Source organism: Sardina pilchardus, chromosome 22 (genome assembly GCF_963854185.1).
Source record: "Sardina pilchardus chromosome 22, fSarPil1.1, whole genome shotgun sequence".
Classification (NCBI taxonomy): Eukaryota; Metazoa; Chordata; class Actinopteri; order Clupeiformes; family Clupeidae; genus Sardina; species Sardina pilchardus.
In genome coordinates, this window is record NC_085015.1 from 24221075 (window position 1) to 24247075 (window position 26001).

Genomic DNA, 26001 nt, shown 5'->3' on the forward strand with positions numbered 1-26001 from the left:
ATTTAAAAAACGAATCTGAAATACCTGGTCGTCCGTTTGATGTGTAATTGGTCAGACTGGTAGCGTTAATAGTTAACATTAGCTGACAAGGTTATAACGTTAAAGCTAACTTAGCATGTCGCTTTACCAATAATAATCTAACTTTACAGGTAAACATGAGATCCGTCGAAGACCAAGTTGTGGAGGATGAAGGAACGCTAGGGTTTCAGGATGACGAGGTACACCTAGAGAATAAGAAAAATATAGTCTCAGAGTTTAAGTTTGCAAGAATATGAAATGTATCACCTTTGGTAACACCAAGCAATCTCCACAAGGGGGCGACATTGTAAGTAATAGAATGTGATGTCAGTTAAATGTGCATTGATAAGAGGTTGAAAGTATGCTGAGGTTGAAATAAGAAATGAAGATTTCCACAGAATGAAAACTTATGAATAAATACCCATCTCATTACTATATTAACTAGTGTTTTCCACACAGGAATCATTTTTCCAAGACATTGACCTTTTACAAAAACATGGCATCGTGAGTATGAAGGAGCACACATCTCCATAATATTACATCAACATTACCACTGGTGAGGAATGTTCACATGTGATGGTCATGTATCATTGCCCACACAGAATATGGCTGACATCAAAAAACTAAAGTCAGTGGGGATCTGCACAGTGAAAGGCATACAGATGACCACACGCCGAGCTCTCTGCAACATCAAAGGTCTCTCTGAAGCTAAAGTTGACAAAATCAAAGAGGCTGCTGGGAAACTGCTGGTGAGATAACAGGCCTGGATTTAGGTTGCCTGCAGCTATTTATGACCATAAAGTGCAATGGGGTTGAAAATGATTTTGTTTTTATGATGTTAGTTCAATCTGTTGCGCCATGGATTCTCTTTCATGTGTTGGAAAATTACCTCACAGAGTAAATACAGAAAAACAAAACAAACAAAAAGAGTAAACACTTCCAATAGAGCGAGAGAACATCAATGTGAGATACAAAAACAGCTGTTTTGTCCAACGTCTCTCAAAGGAATAATTCCCTTTTAGCTAGTCTTGTAAATTCTGGGCAAGCTTATTTTATACATTGTTAACAGCGCATGATAAACAAAAACAAGTTTGCTTGAGGCCAGGGCTTTACGTCTTTTGCGTGGCTGTTCTCTCCGATCTGTCAGCAGTGTGTTATTTTCACGTTCCTCTCCTCTTACCAGGCTAACGGCTTTTTGACCGCGTTGGAGTACAGCGAGAAGAGGAAGCAGGTGTTCCACATCACCACAGGGAGCCTGGAGTTTGAGTTAAGACTTGACCTTCATCCACTACACAAGAAAAGCCACCAATTTCTTTACATTTCCCTCTTTCTCTAATCACCTCAACACGCACGTATCCTTCTGTGTGAAATCAATCACTCACAGAAACTCTCATTTGTGGAGAGATTGAGGTCATAAAGTTAAGTGTTCCAACAATAATATTTTTTAAACAAGTTCCTAATTCCTCTTCTGTTCCATCTCAGCAAACTCATGGGAGGAGGCATTGAAAGCATGGCCATCACTGAGGCATTTGGCGGTAAGACGGATGGCTTTGTGCTGTCCTTTTTTTCCCCCCATCTCTCTCCTCTCCACTCGCCTCAGTGTCTGTTCTTGGCTCAGGGTCGTCTGGGCTGGAGTTAGCGGCGGTGTCGTATAAAGCTGGGTGTGTTGATGACACATGCGGTTTGGCACATCCTTGGCCCTCGGAGGAGAACTTAACATTTAAATGTTTTCTCATGCAGAGTTTCGAACTGGGAAGACACAGCTCTCACACACACTCTGTGGTAAGTTGTGTCAGCCTACCTTTCGGGGTACTTCAGTGATACTTCCGAGAATGACCACTGAACTTGGTCTGACTTTAAAAATTTTTTTTTTTTTTTTAAAAATTCAAAATTGCGCTGTAACAGTAACTTCGTCTAAAACAAAAATGTTCTATGTTTTACGTTGTGCAATTTTCCTCCCCCCCCTTTTTACAGTAACGGCGCAGCTACCCGGAGAAGATGGTTACACAGGGGGCAAAATCATTTTCATTGACACAGAAAACACCTTGTATCCTTATCGGGCTGATCTGCAAAACATTACAAATTTCAAATTACAAACAAATGTACCAACAAATAATTTATCTTATATTTGAAAACCACCAGTCCAGGCTTTAAATCAGGCCTGCATCACAAATGCAGTGTCAGCAAATGCAGTGTCTATGGTTTGACCATTCCTCAACTTTCCAAGTCGGCCAGACAGGCTGAAGGATATTGCAGACAGATTTAATGTGGATCATGAAGCCGTGTTGGACAATGTGCTGTATGCTAGAGCTTACACCAGTAAGAACCTGGCCTGTTCTTCTTCTTCTTTTTTTTTAAATGTTCATCAAGGTTGTAAAAATATGTGTTCTGTGCTCTGTTGGCAAGCTCCAAAAATATAAGCCAAATGTATGTACATGCATTTAACTTCTACATTAGTGTTCCTTTTCAGCGGTTCTAAACCCTTTAAATTTGCTGTATGAAATTGAAACAAGTTAGACCTACATGGGGGGCTTTCCTTCTTCTGTCTTGACGCATACAGCCGCGTCCCACGTCGTGTAAGCAAAACATCTGTGTTTTCATGACACAGGTGAACACCAGATGGAGCTGTTGGACTTTGTGGCAGCCAAGTTTCATGAGGAAGGGGGCGTCTTCAAGCTATTGGTAAAATGTCAGACAGTAATAATTGCATAATTACTGAGTCATACATGTCTGTGTCTTGCATGTATTTTGCCCTTTTTTATCGCTCTCTAATTTGAACATCCACTCTGGTGTCATGCCTTGTCCAATTTATCACATGCTAGTGAGCCAGTGGTCATCATACTATTATATAGTTCAGCTTAACACTAGATTCATACTATTCCTCTCACTATATCTTTTCTACTTGGCCCTGGAACTGTCTGTCTCCCTCTGTGTTACAGATCATTGACTCGATCATGGCTCTTTTCCGGGTGGACTTCTCTGGTCGGGGCGAACTTGCAGAGAGACAGCAGAAGCTGGCTCAGATGCTCTCCAGATTGCAAAAAATCTCTGAGGGTCAGGGCCCATTGGCAACTGCTCTTTCTAATTGAGCTACAAGATGTTTCTCCTCTGTTTTGTTATTAGTCATATGAGATATTCTCTGGAGTATGGACATGCCTCTTTCGACATGTGTTGAACAGCATTGCATTATTTGTTTGTTTATTTTTCACATGTCTCTTTTTATGGCCTACAGAATACAATGTGGCCGTGTTTGTCACCAACCAGATGACGGCGGATCCAGGAGCAGGGATGACGTATGTGACTCCAAACTGCCATTCTCACAGAATTGTTTTAAATGTCAGAATCAGAACCCTTAAGAGATCACAAGAGGCCTGTTATTGTTACTGTCACAGGTTCCAGGCTGATCCCAAGAAGCCCATTGGAGGACACATCCTGGCCCACGCCTCCACCACCCGACTTAGCCTGAGGAAAGGACGGGGCGAGATGAGAATAGCCAAGGTCTTTGACAGGTATATCATATACATTAGCTCTCTCACATATATATTGGACTTGCATTGCGTTTGTATTTCTGATGCAGTGTGTGAAAACAGCTTCATCAGAATAGAAGTGCTGACATTTAAATTATCTCTCTATATTACACTGTCCCTCATTTAATGAAGCGCATGCAGCATTCTTCAAACATTTTCAATGTACACCTAAAGGTAGTTAAATTTGATGTCAGCTGCACTGATTTTGTGTGTCTGTCTCTTTTTTTTCTCTCTCTCTTTTCAGTCCTGATATGCCAGAAAATGAGGCTACGTTTGCAATTACCGCTGGAGGAATCGCGGATGCCAAAGAATGAGGCAGAGATACTTGAAGGGTGGAGCAGTCTTGGAGAAAACTGATGTTCAATTGTATGTGACTTTATTAACTGCAAACACACAGTGTTACATGAACAGTTTGCTATTTATTATTCTTATTATTTATTATTTACAACTGTTTATTTCACAATGTATTTATTATATATTGCCCCAATGATTGTGTATGTGGATTATTTTTTATAAAGTGAGTTGTAAAATAAACGCATATTGTTTGAAAATGTGCGAATGTTGAATTGATTCAATAATAAACGTGCTTTAAGAATAGCCCCGATGACCAACTGTACCTATGCCCTTTTAAGCTTTGTCTTGCTCCAAGATCAGTTCTGGTTGAATTGCTGGCATTCCCGTGGCATTGCAGTATCCCACTTCAGACTATTGGGATCCAGGATTTAATGACTCAGACCTTAGTTGGTAGAGATGAATGTAAACAGATGTACATACCACTCCATAGTAGGGAAAAAATAACTTGACAACCATTTGCTCAGACGGATGGCAGGCAAGCAGGCATCTACCTTTGTCCTTTGCCAAACTGAACTCTTAAAAAGAATGTGCAGTTTAATTTCGCCAAGTATGGCATATAATAAGGGTCTCACCAGTGTTCACTTGAAGCTTTGAATCTTTGGTGATTGACCTCTAGGGGGCAACGAAGCGTCCAATACTTAAAAAAAATGCGACCAAAATACAGGATGTCTAAAATCGTCATTTCCGTGAAACATACAGCTAGTTCGGTCTGCTAGCTAGCTATGTGCTCGGAAGGCTTTCACTACCGCTAAAGGTTTGTGTCGGGAACAAGTGAATGTAAAACAAATATTATTTCACGACTGAAATAATCTTTTGCACATGTGTTAACATTATATCATTTAGATAAAAACATCCCAAAATCTTTTTAGACTCGACTCGATGAGAACCATCCCTTGACACAGTTACCAAGCTTGCTAGCTTACCTTGTCTCGTAGGCTAATCAGCTAAGTAAACATGTAGCAAGTTAGCATAATGTAGTACAAATTTGTTTGAGTTAGTCATACCGATATATGTATTAATCGTCTGATATACTGTATGCCCTTTGGTCCTTTAGCTGTTTTGGCATTGTGTAATTTGACGTAAATATGTTTTATATTTTAAGTGGTCGCAAGTTACCGGTATGCAACATAAGCAGAGTTAGCTTCTACACAAAACGTAAATAGGCGATTAGCCAGACTTGTCAAGCGAGATGACAAGAGCAGAATAAGGTTAGATCAGACGCTGTAGATGTCAACAAACGATTTCATACGTTTTTCCTTTTCATAGTACTAGTCCCACCTTTCGGAAACAATATCGTTTTTGGCCCTAACGAGTAGCAGCTAGTAATGTTACACACTCTAATTCTCTTTAGCCTGGTGAACTCAAGATTTACAACTATGTTCATTTCTCCACAGAGGGAACCATGTCTGGCACAGGTGGAGGGAAGCGTGCCTCAGGTGGGGACAGTCCCCCTGGCCCACCTGAAAAGAAGTCCAAGAAAGAGGAGAAGACCACCACGACTCTGATCGAGCCTATTCGTATTGGAGGGGTCTCTTCCACGGTGAGCTGGTCTTTGCATAAGTATGTCACTGGCTTAACTGTCAGCCAGCAGTTGGGCCTTAAAATGTTGAAGCATTTTCCTCTGTGCACTTGCTGTTACAGGAAGAAATGGACATGAAGGTCCTCCAGTTCAAGAACAAGAAGCTCTGTGAGCGACTGGAGCAGAGGCAGGTGATGGAGGATGAACTGCGAGAGAAGATTGAAAAGTTGGAGAAACGTCAGGCTACTGATGACACCACCCTGCTCATTGTGAACCGCTATTGGACACGGGTATAGTATTCTGTTTTTTATTAGGCCCATATCTTTCTTACCTGTATGGTCTTTATCTGTGTTAATATGCTTACCTTTCTAAATCAGATGTTATGTTTGGAGTTGTTATAATGCCATGTTGTTTGACCCATTATTGCTTTATCATGTGACAAATGTTTTCGTGCCGTTCTCCCACTTTCAGCTTGATGAGAACCTTCAGGTCCTGCTTCAGCGTGTGGAGCCTGAGAACCCTCCAGAGCCTGCTCCGGCCCCGTCTTCCTCGGCCCCCGAGCCAGCCGCCCCCTCTCCTGCCCTGGCTCCTGAACTCCCTCCAGTGCCTGCTCCTGAGCCAGACACAGAGCCCCCGCCGGCACCCCCTCCAGCAGATGGGGAAGAGGTGCCTGCTCCCCCGCAGCCCCCTGCCCCAGACGAGGAGGACCGGCCACAGCTGCCTCCACAGCAGGACGGCCTGGACCAGATGGCTACAGAATTGCCACGGGTGGATGGCATCACAGGTAGACACCTGTTTGGTTTTTTTCTGTTTAGTCATTTAGTCACCTTTTAGTCACCTACTTGAATGCCCTCATACAGGCAATTTGCTACCAACCGACCGTTGCACTCCTCAGACGAACTGCGTCTGGCTCTGCCACCGGTTTAGCTTTGTTGTTCCTTGATGGTGGAATGCACTACCAGTTCCTACTAGAGCAGGGACATCCCTCTCCATCTTCAAAAAACTTCTGAAGACCCAGCTCTTCAGAGAACATCTCCTCTCATAGCACTACTTACAACTAGTCTTGCTGATCCTTGACTTATCACCTGACTATAACTGCCACTTGACTGTTTGAAAACAGCACTCACTGATGCACTTAGTCTCAGTGCACTCTACCTTTTTTTTTTAAATTTCCTAGGATTGTTGTGAGAATTGCTTTAACTGTTTAACAAGGTTTATGTCGCTTTGGCTAAAAAGCGTCAGCCATGTCATGTTATCTTGTCTTAAATATAATTTGATTGTAATGATCTGAGTAAGTTATTACCAAATTCAAGGCATTTGTTTTAAGTATTTGATATTTAGATTTATGAACGGGGAATGAATATTGGGTCATCATTAGATATTACCTTAAGTTGTGGGTTCAAGGAAAATTCCAAATCTCTGAATGGTCTGTAATTCTCAACACATGCTTTTGTTGCCATTAGATCGGGTTGCAACTCATGATTTTTCTCATTGTTGATTAATCTGTCTCTGTCCAAAACGTCAGGCAGCTGTCTGCTGTCTCGCTGCCTTCAGCTCTCTAACGAGTCAGCTGACTTGCCATAGCAGGCATCAAGGTAGCTGCTTGTTATGAACTTTGTTTTCGGTTAGCCTAGCAAGATGGCAACACAGACTTCTGTTACCAGGATACCAGAAAGCAAAATAACATAACGTTCGACTGCAGCAACAGCTGCTCACAATTAAATAGAATTTTGGACGTTGAAAGCAACATATATGATACATCTAGGCTGCCTTCAAAATTCGGCAAAAAAAAGGTATCTTAGAAGGCAGCATTTCATAGAAATAAATGATTCGGACATGCTTTGATACCTCACTCCTTTGTTAGATGTCTTAAGAGGCAGCAATTTTCTCCATTGTGGACACGTTATTGTTTAATCGAGTTGTTTAAGCGATTAAAATGCCAGAAAATTGTGTTTCCCAAAGCTGAAGAATATGTCTTCAGATGTGGACTTAACCTTGTTTAAGAGATATTTAGATTACGGTCATCGGTCAAGAGCAAGTCATGCAGGAAAAAGGGACACAAATTAATAATGACCAACATAGTTTTAATAGTTTGATAGTTGACAACTAATAATTGTTTACAATTCCCCTACATGCAGATAGGCACTTTGTCTTTCAAAATTGCCTTCACGTGACGAGTGTCCTTATCCACCTGTGTCTCACAAGTAAGAGCATTACTTGGGAGATGGACAGTCAAAATATATGTAGAGATTGATATCTTGGCTGTAGTGGAACAGTATGCTCACTGATGGCTGTGTTCACTTTTTTCAATTTGCAAAGACACAAAATCTTCCAGCAAAAGTGTATGCACTCTCATGAGAGTTGGCAGGCACCGTAGGCAGTTGTGTGCAAAGATCTGCCAATAGGAATTGATTCTCTTCAGGGTATGTCAAGTTGGGAGTAGAATGTAAAGTCCTGAAATGCTTCATGCATCTGTTTTCGATTCTTTTTATCCTTTTATAAGATCACAGTGCTTAGTAGTCAATTGTTGTAACTCTGACATGTCTATCAAGGAGTCTTTGGTGACAGCGAGCTGTAAATTGATTTGCTGTACGTGATACCTGCATATCATCACCATTTATTTGCACTTTAAAGTCAAAGTGAAAACTGTAATGTTTGTTAGGGTACAGTAGCACAGTAAATTCTGGCCTGGTTTATCTTTCCGCAGTCTGCGGACCAGGATGAACATTTGAATCAGCTGCACAAGTGCTCTTTTGGCAGGTTCTAGCATCCCATCCGGACTCGATTCCCTGTCACTTACGGTCATCCATTACCCTGATTTAGGGCTTTCAAGTCGAGCGTGAATTTCAACCAGGCAAAATATGGAACATGCATAACAGTCCGCTCCCTTGTTTCTCCCCCAACACCCCTCCACCCCCCCCACCCTCCGCAGCGCCCCCTCCCCCCACCCCGCTGAGCGACACTGCCAAGGGCTTCCTGGCCACGCTGGACCACTGCTGCGAGGAGGAGCTGGGCCTGCAGCTGCAGGACCGCATGCAGTTCAGCAAGAGCGCCGTCGCCTGCGTGGTCTGCGTCTTCGACCGGCTGCACACCAACATCGAGGACCTGTGCGCCCGCGTCCAGAATGCAGGTGAGTCCGTCCCCCGTCCCCCGTCCCCCCCCCTGTCCCCTCCCAGCCGGGCGGCAGTCTCGTCCTAAGTTCACTCCTCTGCTCCAAAACCACCATCAAAAGCCATGTTGAAACGGCCAACTGAAATCTCTCGAGTGCTTTCCTACATGGTCGAGCTGTGCATACATGGTACATATAATATATTTGCTGTGAAGCTTGCGTGTTTCTGGCAGAGAGGGTTTACGCCATCGCTAAAAGGTCGTCGCTGGACGCTTCTGCTACGGTTTCTGTGCCCCTTCATTGGTTTGCAATGAGGGATAACTCCCCGTGTGCCCCCCTTTCAGTGTGTGAGGATGATAACCAGAGAGAGATCCTGGCCCAGAACTGCTCTCTGCTGGAGGAGAACCGGAGACTGCAGGATCTCGCCTCCTCGCTGCAGGGCAAGCACCATAAAGTGTCCATGGAGGTGCGTGTCCAACTGTTATTACTGCCTGCTAGAGCAAATGCCTTACATGCAGTGTTGGTCAGAGTGTTCCTATAACTTTGTTATCTTGCATTCCCTGACTGTTATAAGCTTTAGCAATCCTTTTATTTTGTACATAAACACATTATAATCGGTGTGTATAAAAATGTCTGTGCAATGAAAAGGGTATGTTTCAAATTCTGCCCCAGTGTGCTGGCCTCTGTGTAACGTTAATGCTGCGCACATGAAGCGCCTGAAGACATGTTTATATGTCATGATGCCATAGAATTGAATTATGAGGGGTCGAAAACCAGCCGCACCTTCACAAGTTGTTATACTCAACTCTGATCCATATACTGAGAGGACATTTTTCAAGATGAAAAAAAACATGCAACATTTGATTTTTTTTTTTTTTTAAATAGATAGATGAGTTTATGACTTTGTGCTCCTTGTTGTTCAGTATAATGAGCTGGTAGACAAGGTGACTGGCTCGGAGACCAAGGTGTCTGAGATGGAGACGGCTGTAGAGGACCTGCAGTGGGACATCGAGAAGCTGCGCAACAGAGAGCAGAAGCTCAACAAGCACCTGGCTGAGGCGCTGGAGCAGGTAATCACAACACAGGATTGTTGACAGTATGCCGTTTATCATCACTGATGTCAGAATCACCTCGCCAGATCGATGAGTTCTGGCCTGTCTGCCTCATATATGCATTTCTTGTCAAATATCTGACAAAGCAATATCTGATGTGATGAGATTTATTGTGGTTTTCAGACGGCTGGAATTGATGATCTTTCCTCTTTTTTTGTGACTGTATTTCTCTCGTTAGTTGAACTCGGGCTACTATTCCACAGGAGGCTCTGGAGGGCTCCCTGGAGGTCAGATCACCCTCAGCATACAGAAGGTGAGGTGACTTCCCCTCACACTGTTAAACCGACACAGACTCTGTTCATACACAGACACTGCTTCATTCAGCAATGCAGTAGTATATGCAAAGTCACGTTGGAGTCACGTTGGAGTCACGTTAGAGTCACGTTAGAGTCACGTTAGAGTCATGTTAGAGTCACGTTAGAGTCACGTTGGAGTCACGTTAGAGTAACGTTAGAGTAGTACTGAGCGCACTGTCTGACCTGTAACCCCTTCCCCTGTCCCATCCCTCTGTCCCCGGTGTCCAGTTTGAGCTGCTGAACGCAGAGCTGGAGCAGAACCAGGAGCTGGCCAACAGTCGCATGGCGGAGCTGGAGAAGCTGCAGCAGGAGCTCCAGGAGGCGGTCAGGGAGAGCGAGATGCTCAAGGTGGGCTGAGTGTGGAGTCTTGAGTGTGAACTGGTTTAAAATGTCTTGGTTGTTGTTGTTGTTTTTTATTGGCCCTCGTTAACAGTCAGCAAGTGGTAATTTTTGTAACATATGGGTATGAACTATAAACATTGAATTATTTAGAACAAGTGAACAAGAACAAGTGATGATGGAAGAAAACAAATAGGATAATAAAACTAGTGAAAGTAGACATTAGGGAATGCAAGTGATAAATAACCGTAATGGCTTGTCCTGTCATTCCATTGCTTCAGATAGTTAGCTATTTGGAGTTTAATTGTTTTTCCGTTCTTTTAATATGATGTTGTTTTTAGTTGCCATGGAGAGCTGTAATTTTAATATTTTCCAATAAGTGTGAATGGGCCACACTATGAACAGAGTATTCTCAATAGCAGCTGAAAAGTATTTCTAGTCGGCATAAATCAGATAACAAAAGTATTATTATTATTATATTGTTATTGAAAGCAGAAGTAACACCAGTGAGGGAAATAGATGACTTTGTTGCACATTTCAACACTTTCAACACATTCAACACATTTCACTGCTTTCAACAGATGGACCTGCGGAACATTCCAGAAGAAGTGGTAAAGGAGACACCGGAATACAAGTGTTTGCAATCACAGTTCTCTCTGCTGTACAACGAGTCTCTGAGTGTGAAGACCCAGCTGGACGAGGCCCGGGCGCTGTTGCTGACCGCCAAGAACGCTCACCTCAGGCAGATTGAACACATGGAGGTAGGCTTACATACTATAAAACCATGTGTAAATGTTAGGGGCGTACGGCTACACGTATCCATATCGAATCGCATAGGTACAGGACGATAGGTTCAATACAGATCTGTACCGAATGTACCAAATGCAGTCTTTAGCAGAAATCAACAGGAAGCTTTTTTGCTTGCATACCATTTGAGTTTCTACGCAAACATATTAAGTGCTGAATCAAATGTCAGTTTAGTCAGTTGACGTCAAAAAATATTGGACACCTTTCCAAAATGCTTCCTGTTGCACATCAGCGATATTGTCAGTGAATCATAGATTAGCATTACCTACAGGCTTACCTTACTGGAAATTATCCGAACTGTGACCTCAAAACTGAGGTACACACCGAACCATGAATTTTGTGTACTGATACACCTCTAGTAAATGTATTATTGATATAAAATACAATTTCTAGATTTCTAGATAAAAAAATTAATCAACTTTTATTAATAGAGCATCAAATAAACTGTTATGGTGAGTTTGAAAAAAGAGAGCAGGCAGATGATGATGCTTTTCCTGTGACTAGTTCATGGGTAGGTTATGTTCATTATGTGACTCAAGACAAGACTGTGACATTGAACCGATTTACATGGACGGAAAAGATTGCGTCAGCGTAATCTACATTGAGGTGCAGACAAGGGCTGGTAATTTTAGAAAAGGAAGTAAAGATATAGCCCTCTGCTTCCATAGTGTTGAACTCTGTAAGATAGCAGCAGACTGACATTCAGACTAAGTTTAACTGCCGCGATAACTGGAAATAGCCACACGTCGTGTCCAAGCACAGTTCTCACGGCCGGCATTCTCTTGTCCACCCCCATCCTCTCCCCCCCCACACCCCCCCCCTTCCCCCCTCCCTGTCCCCTCATTGTTGCCGCTTCCTGTGTCCCTGTGGCGTGGCGTGATGCGATGCGCACCCCCGGGGGGGACGGGCAGAGTGACGAGCTGTCCTTGCAGAAGAAGCTCCGCACCGAGGTCATCCAGCTGGAGGACACGCTGGCCCAGGTGCGCAAGGAGTACGAGATGCTGCGCATCGAGTTCGAGCAGAACCTGGCGGCCAACGAGCAAGCAGGTAAATAATCCCCCCCCCCCATCGACCGGCTGTGGTGCTCCCCTGAGTGCATCACTTCAGCTGAACATGAGTTTGTGCCTGCTAATACACTCACAAGAAATAATCACACTACTCCCCAGATATCTGAAAATGCCCCAGGACAAGTGTGTTTGGTGATATTTCAGTATTGTTCCCCATTATGTTTTGGTTTAAATATATTAAAGTAACTCATCATAATCATAATGATAATGCCATGTGTGATAGTCATCTTTAATGTTAACTATTCCAATTTGCACCTTATGACTGCTGTGATGTCTGCTATTTAGTTTAATTAAGACTGGGTGTTGTCACGGATGCTATGATACGATTCAATTCTAACTCAATATTGATGTAAATGAGATGTGAAATACTTTCCATATGAAAGACGGATGTTTTTAAAAGATCTAAAGTGACCAGATTAGGATTGCTTCAGTTCAGGCTAGTTCACAGTAGATCCAATAAAGCTCAATTTAGGAAGCTGGACAATACAGTAGTGACTCTGGCCAGACAGGGCCCCCTGGCAGGATGCCGTTTCCCTGTCTCTCTTGGGAAGATTGCCAGGGCCATGCAGCCTTTATTGGAGTGTCTGGGAGATTTTACTGATGAAGGTTTTCTGGTGCTGGAAAGAACGAGTTTTTATCCGAGATACTGAGGAGATCTTTAATGACCATCACACCCACTGTGAAGTATGCTCCAGCACTGTTTAAGAGCAGGGGAAAAAGATGTGTTCTGGATTGTATCCAGGGAATACTGAACCCGCACGGATGCCAGGGAATTTTACAGCGACATCATACTTTTCCCTCCGGTCACTGTCTTTATTGGTCCCAGTTTCACTTTCTAACATGACAACGGCCCAGAGCATTTATCCAAGGCCTGTAAATCATATCTGGAGAGGAAACGGTGAGCTGAAGTGTTTTCTATCATGGTAAGGCCTGCCCAGTCACGTAATATTAACCTGAACGGGCTTCTGTTAAATTGTAGGGCCTGGACTGTATGTCCGGTGGCAGTGTCCAACCAGTTCAAGTCATCTTTGGACTGTTCTCAGTAGGCTTGGAGTAGTACATTTAAGTGAATGTTTCAAGCTGATTTACTCTTGTTTGGATACTTGCTGTATGCATGGCTGTAATAGACGTTGATGTTGTAGTTTTGAATTTTCCCGTTTAGAAATCCTGTAGTTGGAGTAGATAAAACATGTCTTAAGTTTGTATTGTCATGTATCAATGCGAGTTTATAAACTTTGGAAGGGCGCTTCCAAAGTTTTAGTCAGTTTGGTCATTGTTCAACTTACTTCAGTGGTAGCTCATTTAAATGACCCCAGTTAATTGGCAACTCATTGGTTGGTGTCCAAGTAAAATACGTGTTTCTGCGGGTCATGGGATGAGTGAGTGGACTGCAGTGTCCGTTTAAGGAAATGTCTCGCTGCATCCACCCAGCAGCCCTCTCCCCTGTCCACCAACCACTCCCACATCCACTAATTGAGGCGCGGACTCGTTAGGGAAGTTCAGCTTTTTATCGGTCCTGCTGCGCACCAAGCCCGGTGACTTCCTTTGTTGCAGTCGCCAGGGGTTACTGTTGCCATAGACGCGGGGCAGGAAATGTGTGTATGTGCAGCGCGAGGGGGGATGCATCCTGTCTTTGCCTTTTCCTCCCAGCCTCAACGGTGTGTGCTTTGGCCCGTGTCCACCCCCGAACGTGGAACAGAGATAGTGGCATACACCCATTGTATCTGTTGTTATCGGACTTAACCATCTCCCCCCCCTCCCCCTCCCCACCCCTTTCACATGGTGTTGGTAGGACCCATCAACCGGGAGATGCGTCACCTGATCAGCAGCCTGCAGAACCACAACCACCAGTTGAAGGGTGACGTGCAACGCTACAAGAGGAAGCTGCGCGAGACCCAGATGGAGATAAACAAGGTGTGTGCCTGTGCCCTGTGTCAGCCCGGAACCCTGACCTCCGAACTCTGACCCCCATCTGACGGGGCACTGAGCCGTCGCGGGGTTTAGCGCTGAAACTGATAAAGTTCACACTCTCTCTGGAATGGACCAGGTGGCATTCTCCTGTGTGAGTGCTACAGTTTCAGCCATAAACAGGACAGGATGGTAAATTCCTGAGGCTGGCGGTTAAGGGGGGGTCTGTAAAGAAAGGCCAGATGCCTGAGCGCCAGAGGAATATCTCCGCAGTAACTAACTAGTGGATGGATACTGCAGCAACACTGTTCCACACACACACACACACACGCACAAAAAAACCCATGGAAAAGTATGAGCTCAAGCTTAAGCTAATTGAAATAACACTCACAAAAACACAGCTATTAAGAAATGAGAGGGTGTGGGGGAGGTGATGTAAGCTAGGAATATATACAGCCTTGTTTACTGTATTAAATGTCAGCAGCAAGTGTTCGACTGCACAACTAAACGCAGCTGTTGAAATGTCATACATATGTATACACTGTTAACCATATGGTGTTGCTTTTAAGAACCGACAGTGTTTCAGTTTTTGACAGTTTTGAAGGTTGACAGATTATAGGGAGACCCTTAGCCTGAGTTTATCTAAACAGTGCGTTGAAACATAAAAGCAACATGTTTATCTCGCTATCTTTATGACCGGTTTGTACAAAACAAATGAAACACATTTTCTATGAGAATTTCAGCTCTGTCTGTCTCGCATAAAGCAACACAGGCTAAGACATTGAAGGGAAATGCTATGTTCTTTGGTGCCATGGATTCAGAACTCAGACTTACAGTACTACAATGGGATATATTCACTGGGATCAAATACAAAAGCTTAACTGAACATGAGGCTTGGCCAGTTTCATGAAGTTTATGTTTGTCTGTCTATGGCGTGTGCAGTTCCCTACTCTGTTAAATTAATGTTCACATGCGCATAAGCTAGCTTTTGTTAACTTTGATCACCAGGGATGGTACCTCATACTTTTCCCAGACTCGCTCACATTCTCCCGTGTTTACATTTCCACTCCTGAGGAATTCTCAGTATGACCTATAAAAACCGCTAAGCTGCTTCTCACGCTGTGCTCATTGACATATGGTATAAAACTGTAGAGTTGTACGTGGCTTTGACATGTTTCTTTGTTCAGTCAAGTCAAAGTGAATGTCTGAATACAAGTAACGTTTAAAAACTGGATTATATCAGAAGTTCAGTCAAGAAGATTTTTTTTATTTTTTCTATAAAAAGATTGACCTGATCTCTGCTGGCAAATCTCTATGGCACAACTGGAGCATCTGTATTCAATAAAATAAATGGTGCCACTGTGACTGATGCTTTATCATGCACTGTCAGATGGGGCAGGGATCTTCTGTAATCCGCATTTCTGGGGTCGTCTAACTCTCCTTCTGTTTTTACTCTATCCATTGCCCACCCCCTCCTTCCTCTTCCTCTTCTTCCTCCTCCTCCTCCTCTTCCTCCTCGTGCGTCTCCCCCCACCTCAGCTGCGCTGCCAGAGCGGGGACTCCAGCGGCGTGCTGCTCCTGGAGGAGCCGGCGAGCGACGGCGGCGGCCTGGAGGTGAAGAAGGAGGAGGACGAGGAGCAGGAGGACGAGGAGGAGGAGCGGCGGCGCGAGCTGGAGCGCCAGCGGGCGCGGGAGCGCGAGCGCGAGGCGGAGAGGGAGCGGGAGCGCGAGAGGGAGCGCGAGCGGCAGCGCAGCGAGGAGATCAAGAGGAAGGACTCGGACACGCTCAAGATGCTCCGCGCCGAGCTCAAGTACGTAGCGCCCGCGTGCGCGCGGAGGTCCCACGGGTCCTTCGGCCCGTGCCACACACACACACACACACACACACACACGCACACGCTCACACACACACGCGCTCGCTGTCTGGCTCTCTCTCTTAGTTAGACAACACAGGGTGGGGTGCGCGGCAAGCCGTTTTCCATTTGTTGAAGTCATGGCCCCCCCAAGCTATGGGGCTAATTCCACCCAGATGAGCTGGTGTGCTTTGGATACGCTGCCTATCCCCCTTTCTAAACAGTCCCCCCCCCCACCCCACTCCTTCAACCCTCCCACCCACCCCAGCACCGCTCTCTATCGCCGTGGTGTAGGATAATGAAGTTTAATGTGTGTGTGTATGTATGTGTGTGTGTGGGGAGCGTTTTCTGCTCCCTCTGCTCCAGCAGCCCCCTCTGCGTAGTTTTAACGCGGGTCCTGTGACGCACGTAGAGCGCGGCGTCATGGCTTGGCACCTCGGCCACTGGCCTGCGATCACTTAGCCCGTATGGATGATGTAACTAATGACGGCAGCAGCTGCGCGACCTCACCAGCGCGACTTAAACATCTGGATTTCTCATGGACGAGGGAGAAAAACGCCTCTCTCCAACCCCCACCACACCCACCACCCCCCGAGTCGTCCGAGCCCGCAAAGGGACCCGGGGACGATTTCCACGAGAGTGAGCGGTGCTATAGAGCTTCGCTAGGAGCACTTTACTGCGTACCCTCGATTAAACATGGTGGGATGTTATAGTCACATTTCCTAACTTCACATAAACACAGGAAATTCAGAGCAGACGTGGCCGCTTGCACGGTGGTGGAATGTTGTTTTCTTTTTTTCCGTTGCTTGTTCAGGCCTTTTGAAGCCCATTCCAGTGCCCACAGATAGGGGCTTGTAGCTTGTAGCTCAAAGGACATCTTCAAAACATGTGCCAGGGGATTGGTGATAAGATTTTCCTTTTTTTGCGCGTGCGACCCGATAAGGAATTCAGAACGTTCGAAATTCAAACCCATTCTCTATCCTGGTCAGTTTGAGTTCTAAGTGTTTTGAGTGTGTGTGTGTGTGTGTGTGTGTGTGTGTGTGTGTGTGTGTGTGTGTGTGTGTGTGTGCTCCACAGGAAGGCGCAGGAGTCCCAGAAGGAGATGAAGCTGCTGCTGGACATGTACAAATCCGCCCCCAAAGAACAGCGGGACAAGGTCCAGCTAATGGCTGCCGAGAGGAAGGCCAAAGCTGAGGTGCGTCCAACTCCACCTCCAACCAGCTCTCCCCCTCACTCACACACACACAGACACACACTTCTCTCTCTCTCACTCCCCTTAACTCCTCTCGGCTGTGTGAATGAGTGCCGTTGCCACTGGCAACAAAACGTTTACACCAGACATCCTAGCGACACCCCCTACTCCAAGGATAAATAGAGTTAGGCTCTGTTGTGCTTAATGCCAGGCAAAGGCATTACGTCATCGTGCGTCAAGCCTGTACATTAGTGCAAACTATGTGCTTGTTTCTCCTACGAAATGAAAAACAAATGTTAGGGAAGGAGTGGAAAAGAGTTGGAACCAGTTTGGTTCCCTCCCTGATAGTCTTCTCTCCAGGCTATAGTCTTAAAGTTTCAGTTTTTTTTTTTAAAGATGACATATTTATAGGTTCATTACTGTGGGCAAAACAAGTGTAAATTTTACTCCGTTGTTGGGATTTGATTAAGCTGGGCTGCGGGCCAGATCTCGGGTCGGGTATTTTACGCTAGCAGCTGCTCATGAATCTGTCCGAGCTCAGACAGGGACTCTGAGGCCTCTGTGGTTGGGGTGGGGTGGGGTGGGGGTTCGAAGCCGTGTCTTAGGAGATAGAGGATGTTGTCACTGTTTTTCTGTAGATGATTTTTCATGCACGCTGAAGAGTTGGTAACGTCTGATGGATCACGCAATCACCCAATGCATGGTTGCCACAAAATGGGCTACACATTGGAATAATTTACAGAGAGAAGTTGGGGAGCCATAAAGGAAGGGCCTGAAACCACTATGAATCACGGATCTAAAACCGTATTCAGGAGATTTGGACGGTTCTGTTTTTCAAATTGTTCTGTTATTACTTTATTGGTGGGCATGTGGGCATGAGCATGTCTTTCTGCTTTGAATCACTTGTCATGCAACAAAGAATCACGATACGGGATTGCATGACAGAACAAGAATAATACAAAATAATTAAATAAATAAACACTCTCACTCATCATGTCAAGGTTAGCTTCATCAGGAAACGGAAAAAGAACTTCTGCTTGCCCTGATGCCTATGAGTTACAGTGTGTTTGTGTGTGTTTTCAGGTGGAAGAGCTGCGTGTCCGTGTGCGTGAGCTGGAGGAGAGGGAGAGGAAGGAGAGCAAGAAGCTGGCAGACGAGGACGCCCTGAGGAAGATCCGGGTTGCCGAGGAGACCATCGAACACCTGCAGAAGAAGCTCACCGCCACAAAACAGGTGTGTTCAGCACAGCCACTCCCCCTTCCTCTCCACACACCACCTGACGGGAGTAGTCAAAACAAAATGACCTTTATAGCGACTCATTGTTTAATATGTCTGCTGCTACGTCGGTCAAGGTCTATTGGTATGCATGCCTGTCTAATCATCTCTCTGACTGTAGACCTGTTATTTCACTGTTTAGTTTTGTATGTTGTTTGTAAATGTATGAGGAGAGGGGGACAAACGATTCAACCGCACTGTTTAGACAACTTGTCATGCAGCCATAACACATGAACTGGCCGGTGATAAGAGGTTTCCTCTCCGTCTCGCTCAGAGACAGACACGGGGGTCAAGGGTCACGGACTGAGTCACCCTAGTGTTTAGCGAAGCCCGATAAGCCCTCAGAAATACTGCCCACTCTCAACGGCCATATGTAAACACAGGCACCAGCACTTCGGTCAGCCTACACAAACACGCCTATGCAGTCGCCGTTTGGTGTGCAAAGTTATTTTTAGGGGATGCCTCGATATTTATTTCTCCAAATGCAGTGAGTGTTTTAAAGTGCTTAAACAAATAGTTGATCCGCGTCCCCGAATGTTCGCTTTTTTAAGTTCCTCTTAGGCGGGACCCGTCCCCCTTGGGAGAATGTAAATTGGGGGTTTACGAGGATTTCACAGTGTTTGGGCTAAGCTTCAAAAGGCCAACGTAAACAACGGCGGAGACATGAAAGAAGATCCTCTGAAGTGAAGCTCTCGTTTGCGCAAGAAAAGCCATCAATAGCTCACGGCTGGTCTGATCTGATCGTGTGTGGTGCACGTCGTCGGGTTGAAAGGTTTTTCGCCTCAGCAGTCAGCACTTCCCTTTTCACTACCAGCCTTGAGTCCTGCACGACTGTAAATTCCAGCCTCAGTCAGAGGGGCTTCCCCCATTGACCTGGTAAACGCTTCCACCAGGATTTCTTCTTTTCTCACCACTGTTGCCTAAGTCTGGCTTTTTGCGGTCTCCCTTTTACAGTGGCTCTGGTCATTTTTTTGTGTTCAGCCTCTTGGTTATGTCTAAAAAATCAAAACAACGCACGCCGTATTTCATGCAGAGATTTGTTTGAACAGAGTCAAACGCATGCTTGTGGTTCGGCGCGGCACTTGGCGTTTGAGTTGAAGTCTAATTTAGAGATTCCTTTGGCTGAGGGTCACGGCCTGAGTTGAATTTATGCTAAATTGAACGGGATCTGGCAGTAGGTTGACATGGGGTTGAAATATGGCCGGGGCCTGTACCAGGCCGGTGAATTGATTGGTGCGTGTGGCTTTGGGCTGTGTCAGCAGTACCCCTGTGAAAACATAAATGGATACAGCTATCAGTGGAGCTGTGAGGTCGCGCATTAGGGTGGAGGACATCAGCGGCCAAGAAGTAAATCTGTGGTTCCTAGTCTCCTAGTCTCTGCTCAGGTCTGTGGGTTTTCAACATGACTTAGCTTGAACTGCTTTTTTTTTTTCATCGCTGTGGCTTGTTGTAGCAAATTTTGAACTCGATTCCAAATGAATCAGGCCTCCATCTGAGTCTCTGCTCCATGAGAGCAGTGAACATTGGGAGTCTACAGCCAGCGTGCCATTCATGGACTAAGCCTAGTCCTTAGACTAGAAGCCTTTTTTTCAATGGAGGTTTTCATTTATCTTTTTATTTAGTCTAGGACTAGGCCACAGGCCCAAACATGTGGGCTATAGCCAGCGTGCCATTCATGGACTAAGCCTAGTCCTTAAGTAGGGTTCAGACCAAAGATTCCCGACGAGACGAGACGAGACAAGCCGCAACGTTCTAAAACCTTGCGACTGCGAAACATCGTTTAATGCTCTGCGACGGCTTGCGACGGCTTGCAATTACGTGCAACTTCTAATTCACACCGCTGCAACTCCGTCTCGTCGCGTCGGGAATCTTTGGTGTGAATTGGGCTTTAGACTAGAAGCTTTTTTTTCAATGGAGGTTTTCATTCATCTTTTTATTTAGTCTAGGACTAGGCCACAGGCCCAAACATGTGGGTCCATCACGTTTGTTGTTCTTGCTCCAGTGGTTGCACTGAGGTTGACTTTGTATTTCGGGACCCCCGCATGTGTTTTCTTTTTTTTTTTTTTGGTGGTGTCAGGAGGAGGAAGCCTTGCTGAGCGAGATGGACGTGACGGGCCAGGCCTTCGAGGACATGCAGGAGCAGAACAGTAGGCTGCTGCAGCAGCTCCGCGAGAAGGACGACGCCAACTTCAAGCTGATGAGCGAGCGCATCAAATCCAACCAGATCTACAAGCTCCTGCGCGAGGAGAAGGAGGAGCTGGCTGACCAGGTGCTCACCTTCAAGACCCAGGTAAGCCAGACGAATGTGATATAGCGTGATGATGATGATGATGATAATAATAATAATCATCATAGTTACAAAGTGCTTTACATATCAAAAACAATAAGCAGAACAAAAACAAAAAAAAAATTAAATGTCTAAAAAACAATACAAATCAAATATCAACATTGGCAAAAATAAAGAGATTTAGAAAATTATAATAAAAATTAAATAACAAAATACTGCAATAATTTAACACTTCACACGGCAGAAAACCAAAACAAGACAAAACAAAGATATAGTGGTTCAGGGACTGGAATTGAAGCTAGAAGGTTGTGGGTTTGATTCCTGGCTGCCATTATTGTGGCCACTGGCCCATTGACCTCCTCAATAGTCCATGGGGACTGTGTGCCTCCTGGGATTGGTCTTTGTAAGTCACCCTGGATAAAGTGTTAGCTAAATGCATCAATAGTAAAGGGTAATAGATAGCAGACCATGATAAATTAGCCAATATTTGGCGCCTCTAACCAAATATGACTAATAGCTTTTTAATTTTTCCAGTAAAGAGGATATTAATAATAATAAAATGCCCCCCTGAAGATTCAGATTAGCATATCTTACTAGTGATGTGTGAAGTGTGAAATGGGAAGTTATATTTAGAATGGAGAACCAAACATGTATTTAATCATCCAAACCTGAAACATTGTTTTATTCACAAATATATATACCCATATTAATCATACTATAACACCAATATACATATTCCAGGATTGAGTTAAATGAAGACAATTCAGAAAAATGTGTGATATCATGTAAAGTTGCATACATGCAGATAGTCGTTAGTTGACATGTGGTTGATGTGTGGCTGTTGTGTGGTTGTGTTGTCAGGTGGACGCCCAGCTGCTGGTGGTACAGAAGTTGGAGGAGAAGGAGGGCATCCTGCAGACCACATTGGCCGCCCTGGAGAAGGAGCTGGCCATCCGCACGCAGTCCCTGGAGCTCAACAAGAGAAAGGTCTGTACTCTGCGGGACTTGAACTTACAAGTCCTCAGGCACTGTGTGCTGACATTCAGGCATGGGTCAAGTGGTTGATGGTTTGAACAAACATCAAAAACAAAATACTTTTGCCCATTCATTCCAAGACACAGAACTTTTCCTTGTCTGCTCTGAAGAGGTTTGTGAGTGAGCTACCTAGAATTATTTTATGAGAGATTCTTGCTGCCCTTTTAGTCTGCGTGTGTGTTCTTAAATTAGAGGAAACATCTGAGGATTTCAGAGCAGAGTGTTTGACTTTGCACTAGGGGAAATCTGGAATTTCTCGTGAAAAAAAAATCCATTCTCTCCTACTCATGATGGCCTCTCCTGCGAGCATTTAAATATTTAGGGAGGATAAAAGAAAACAGGCTAGTCAGACATTTCATTGCACAATGCTAGGCCTCCTTCCATACTCCTCAGATTATGGTATCAGAGTAACATCTTTAATGCCCATGACTATTGCTTGACATTTATGTTGTTATTAAGAACATACAGGCAGTACTTCACTGTGAAAGTGTTGCATCTGTTTGAAGCACTGTTATTATTTATCTACAGTGTAACGACTGTGTCTTCTTTTCTCAATGTCACAGCTGCCCCTATCAAGTGTGTTATGTCTGGGTTTTGTGGCTGTTTGTTATATTGTTGCCACAACAATTGGTGGCGTTCGACTTTGTGCTAGTTTAGGCACAACCACCATTGTACCACTTCTGCTCAGCCATGTTGCTCATGTGTGGTCACAAGCAGTCATATTGTCTGTGGTCATACCACCACACACTTCTTAATAACAGTCTGCAATTACTGACACATAGACGTGTTGTGAGATATACGTCATACATATGGTTAGAAAAGCAGATGTGTGGCAGGAGTGCTTGCTATCTGCAGTGAGGTAAAGAAGAAGCAGGATAGCATCCAATATAATAAGAATGTTCTGTTGAAAACCAGTACTTGTGAGACATAAGTTCTTCAGCTGTTGAAGTGACATGTTGTTTTGAGGCAGAGTGATGTATTGTTTGTCCCCTTGCTGTCTTTTTCCCACAGTCACATTCTCACATTAACACTTTCTTCCTCTTTCTCTCTCTTCCTCTGACTTCCTGTCTCCATCTCCCCCATCTGGTGTCATCCCTTTCTCCCTCTCACTCACTTTCTCTCGCCCCGTCCCCACCACTCTGCTCTACCCATATCTTCCACTCTTGATATTCCACTTCCTCTTTCTCCGTCTTCCTCTCTCTCTCTCTCTCTGTCTCTGTCTCTCTTTTTCCCACCCTTGTTCCTCTCTCTCTCTCTCTCTCTCTCTCGTTCTCTCTCGTTCTCTCGCTCCAGGCGGTGGAGGCGGCCCAGCTGGCTGAGGACCTGAAGGTGCAGCTGGAGCACACGCAGAACAAGCTCAGGGAGATCCAGGCCTCCGTGCTGGACAACCGCACCGCCCGCGAGAGGGAGAGCAGCAACCTCAAACGGGCACAGGTACGCACTCACTCACTCTCACTCTCACTCTCACACTCACGCTTAGTCATTCACTCTGTCTCTCTCTCCCACTCACTCACTCACTCTCTCTCTCACACTTCAAACACGCATGCACTTGTATATTGGACAAGTCTCATTGGCACACAGAATATCTTGGCCAAATAGAAGTAAATAAAAACCATTTCTTGTTTCCATGGACGCTGTGGAAAGCCTGAGAAAATAACATTGAAGTTTCTGTGGAGAAGTTGAGTGAATGAGTGTATGAGAGTGAGAGTGTAGTTATGCAATGCACCTAATGACTATAGTTTCATTCATGACGAAAACGTCTAGAGTGGTTTCCTCTTTGAATAAAAACCATTTCTGTGCTCTGCAGGAGGATCTGTCCAGGCTTCGTCGCAAGCTGGAGAAGCAGAAGAAGGTCGAGATGTACACGGACGCGGATGAGATCCTTCAAGAGGAGATCAACCAATACAAGGTAAGCCACATGTTTCTCCATTTCAACAGGGAAGGTGGAGGTCTGTGAGCCACCCAGAGTCAGATAAGGAAGCCCTGTCTGGGCCCTTTTAGAATTTGCATACCATATCACAACACTATGCTGCAGTCCAAGGAGCTGTGATGTGGCATGCCATTTCTCTGAGGCGTGAGATTCCATCGAGAGTGCTCAGTTATACTTTAGCATTGCGTGTGAAGCTTATTCAGTAAGGCCCAAAAAAACCAGAATGTATTTTTGTAATATCTGATTGAAGGTTCACGATTGCTCTGTCCGCCCTCTCTTTCAGGCGAAGCTGCGCTGTCCGTGCTGCAACACGCGCGACAAGGAGACGGTGCTCACCAAGTGTTTCCACGTCTTCTGCTACGAGTGCCTGAAGACGCGCTACGACACGCGCCAGCGCAAGTGCCCCAAGTGCAACGCCGGCTTCGGGGCCAACGACTTCCACCGCATCTACATCACCTAGAGGCCGTCCCGCAAGCCAGCGAGCGAGCGAATCCACGGACTGAACCAAAGTGCGGGCGGGGGGGGGAGGAGGGGGTGGAAGCAAGCGCAACATTAAAGAAGAAGGAAAGGAAAGAGGGAATGAGGCAGTTACAGCAGCTTTTCCCCCCCTATGTAAGAGTTTTGAGGGTGATGAAAAGGGGGGAAAGAAAGGAGTGCTTGTTCTTTTTGCTCCAGTTTGTGAAGTACAGTTGGTGCTAGCGACCAAACAATGTGAAGGCACGTGTGTGATGAAAGTCCTTCTTGAGTGGGTGCGGTATGTAATAGAAAAAAAAACAAACAGTTCCATGGACATCCAGTAGCGTTAGTGCACCAGTGCTTGTGTCTGTAGCCATGGTAGCCACGCTTCTGGATCGACTGACTGGCTTTCGTCCGTCCTACATCACCCCCCCCCCCCCTCCCCCCATCGTTTCTCAGATCTCATCATAGTTGGATTCTTAACTTTGGAATTGTTTTACTATTTACAAAATGTTTTCTTTTTTTCTTTTTTTTACTAGGAGTTTCTTTTATTATGTGAACTTGTTCTTCTCAACATCACAATGTACAGCACCCTCTGGCATCAGCCTATCAATTCCATGGCAGTTATACAGTCAATGTCCAAATAGTTCTACAATTTAAAATTGCAGTTTTTGCATATCTGGCAACCTATGGACTTTTTGCGGTGCATTTACATGTCTGTAGTTCCCAGGCTTTAATAATGTGATGTGTGAGCATGTAGTGGAATAATGCCTTCTGAGGTCGCCTGGAACCCCTCACCCACGACTGTGGGTTTGTTTTGGGTCAGAGGGATTTTGGGGGGCCTGTCCATTTTGCCATGTCCCTTGCGTAAACCTGAGAAACCAAGGAATGTCAGACATGAACAATGGATGAAAACGGCTATGGGTAATAACCGCTGGCACTGGAGCTGCAGGTTCAGTGACTCCACTTAGTTGAAAATCACCCCATGCTGGTTTCAGAATTTGGGTCTTTTGAAAGCACTGATCTGCAGGATGTTTTTTTTTTTTTTTTTCACCCAAGCTCACTGGAAACTTTTCTCCCAGACTGTAAGGCCTTACGAACTGGATGGCGTTTAAGAGAGCTTGTTAGAGTAATGTACTGTTGAAAGAGTGTCAAATAGGCCTGGTCATTGCTCAACTGTTTATTTGCAAAACTTCAGATCTTCAACGCATGGATGTTTGGCCCCTTGTAACAATACAAATGTTTCAGTAATGCTATCATGCCACTGTTACCAATTGAGAAACGCTAGATGTGATAAAAAAAAAAAAAATTATGTGTGGTCCTTAACCGACCAGCTGTAGTCTGTATCTGTATTTGTATCCTTCTGAGAGGACCATACGTTTCCCACTATCTGAACAGTTGTAATTTCATTTCCTCCAAGACATTTGTTTTCTGTAAATCTATCTGAAAGGAACATCATAAAATGGGCAGACCAACTATTTGTCCCAGTAATGATTTCTTCATTTCGATACTAACTCGGGTATAAATATGAGTGATATCTCAACATAAAATACAGTGAAGCTATATCTTTGATCAGTGAGTGAAAAAGCATCATGCTTGCAATTGCCTTGGAAACACATTTCACAGAATTACTACACTGAAACTCTTGGCCATAAGCATTACCAGCTACAGTGAAGTGAATACAAGCACAGTGAGTATTCATGTGCTGTTGCCTAGTGTAGACTCCACTTGAAAAAGAAAAGAAAAAAAAACATCAGGTAGACTAGATTCTATTAAATATTAAAGATATACTCTAGGTTTACTCTTTCGTAGCACATAACTTGTGTGATAACAAATTCTTTGGATTAAACACTAACTCGTCTCTTAGGCACTGCAGTCTCCAACTCCCGCCTGAAATTGAGCCAGACATTGAACTTT

At 44.8% G+C, this 26001-nt stretch overlaps 2 protein-coding genes across 2 annotated transcripts; both read left to right on the forward strand.

The window, feature by feature from the left end:
- The first annotated feature begins 154 nt into the window (after positions 1-154).
- On the forward strand, positions 155-4085 carry dmc1 (DNA meiotic recombinase 1). Its single transcript, XM_062526148.1, has 13 exons — positions 155-218; positions 478-522; positions 621-767; positions 1202-1284; positions 1501-1553; positions 1759-1800; positions 1993-2065; positions 2246-2337; positions 2627-2700; positions 2958-3072; positions 3251-3311; positions 3411-3527; positions 3790-4085. Exons 1-13 carry the CDS (start codon positions 156-158, stop codon positions 3857-3859), a joined length of 1035 nt encoding a protein of 344 aa, XP_062382132.1. The 5' UTR covers position 155; the 3' UTR covers positions 3860-4085.
- A 503-nt stretch (positions 4086-4588) lies between these two features.
- On the forward strand, positions 4589-25560 carry rnf40 (ring finger protein 40). Its single transcript, XM_062525963.1, has 20 exons — positions 4589-4653; positions 5294-5439; positions 5541-5708; positions 5890-6202; positions 8351-8548; positions 8872-8993; positions 9451-9597; positions 9818-9892; positions 10164-10283; positions 10856-11035; positions 11993-12128; positions 13941-14062; positions 15596-15867; positions 16987-17104; positions 18185-18334; positions 20454-20666; positions 21525-21650; positions 22992-23132; positions 23506-23607; positions 23912-25560. The coding sequence occupies exons 2-20, from the start codon at positions 5302-5304 to the stop codon at positions 24086-24088; spliced, it is 3018 nt and encodes a 1005-aa protein (XP_062381947.1). The 5' UTR covers positions 4589-4653; positions 5294-5301; the 3' UTR covers positions 24089-25560.
- Positions 25561-26001: the final 441 nt, after the last annotated feature.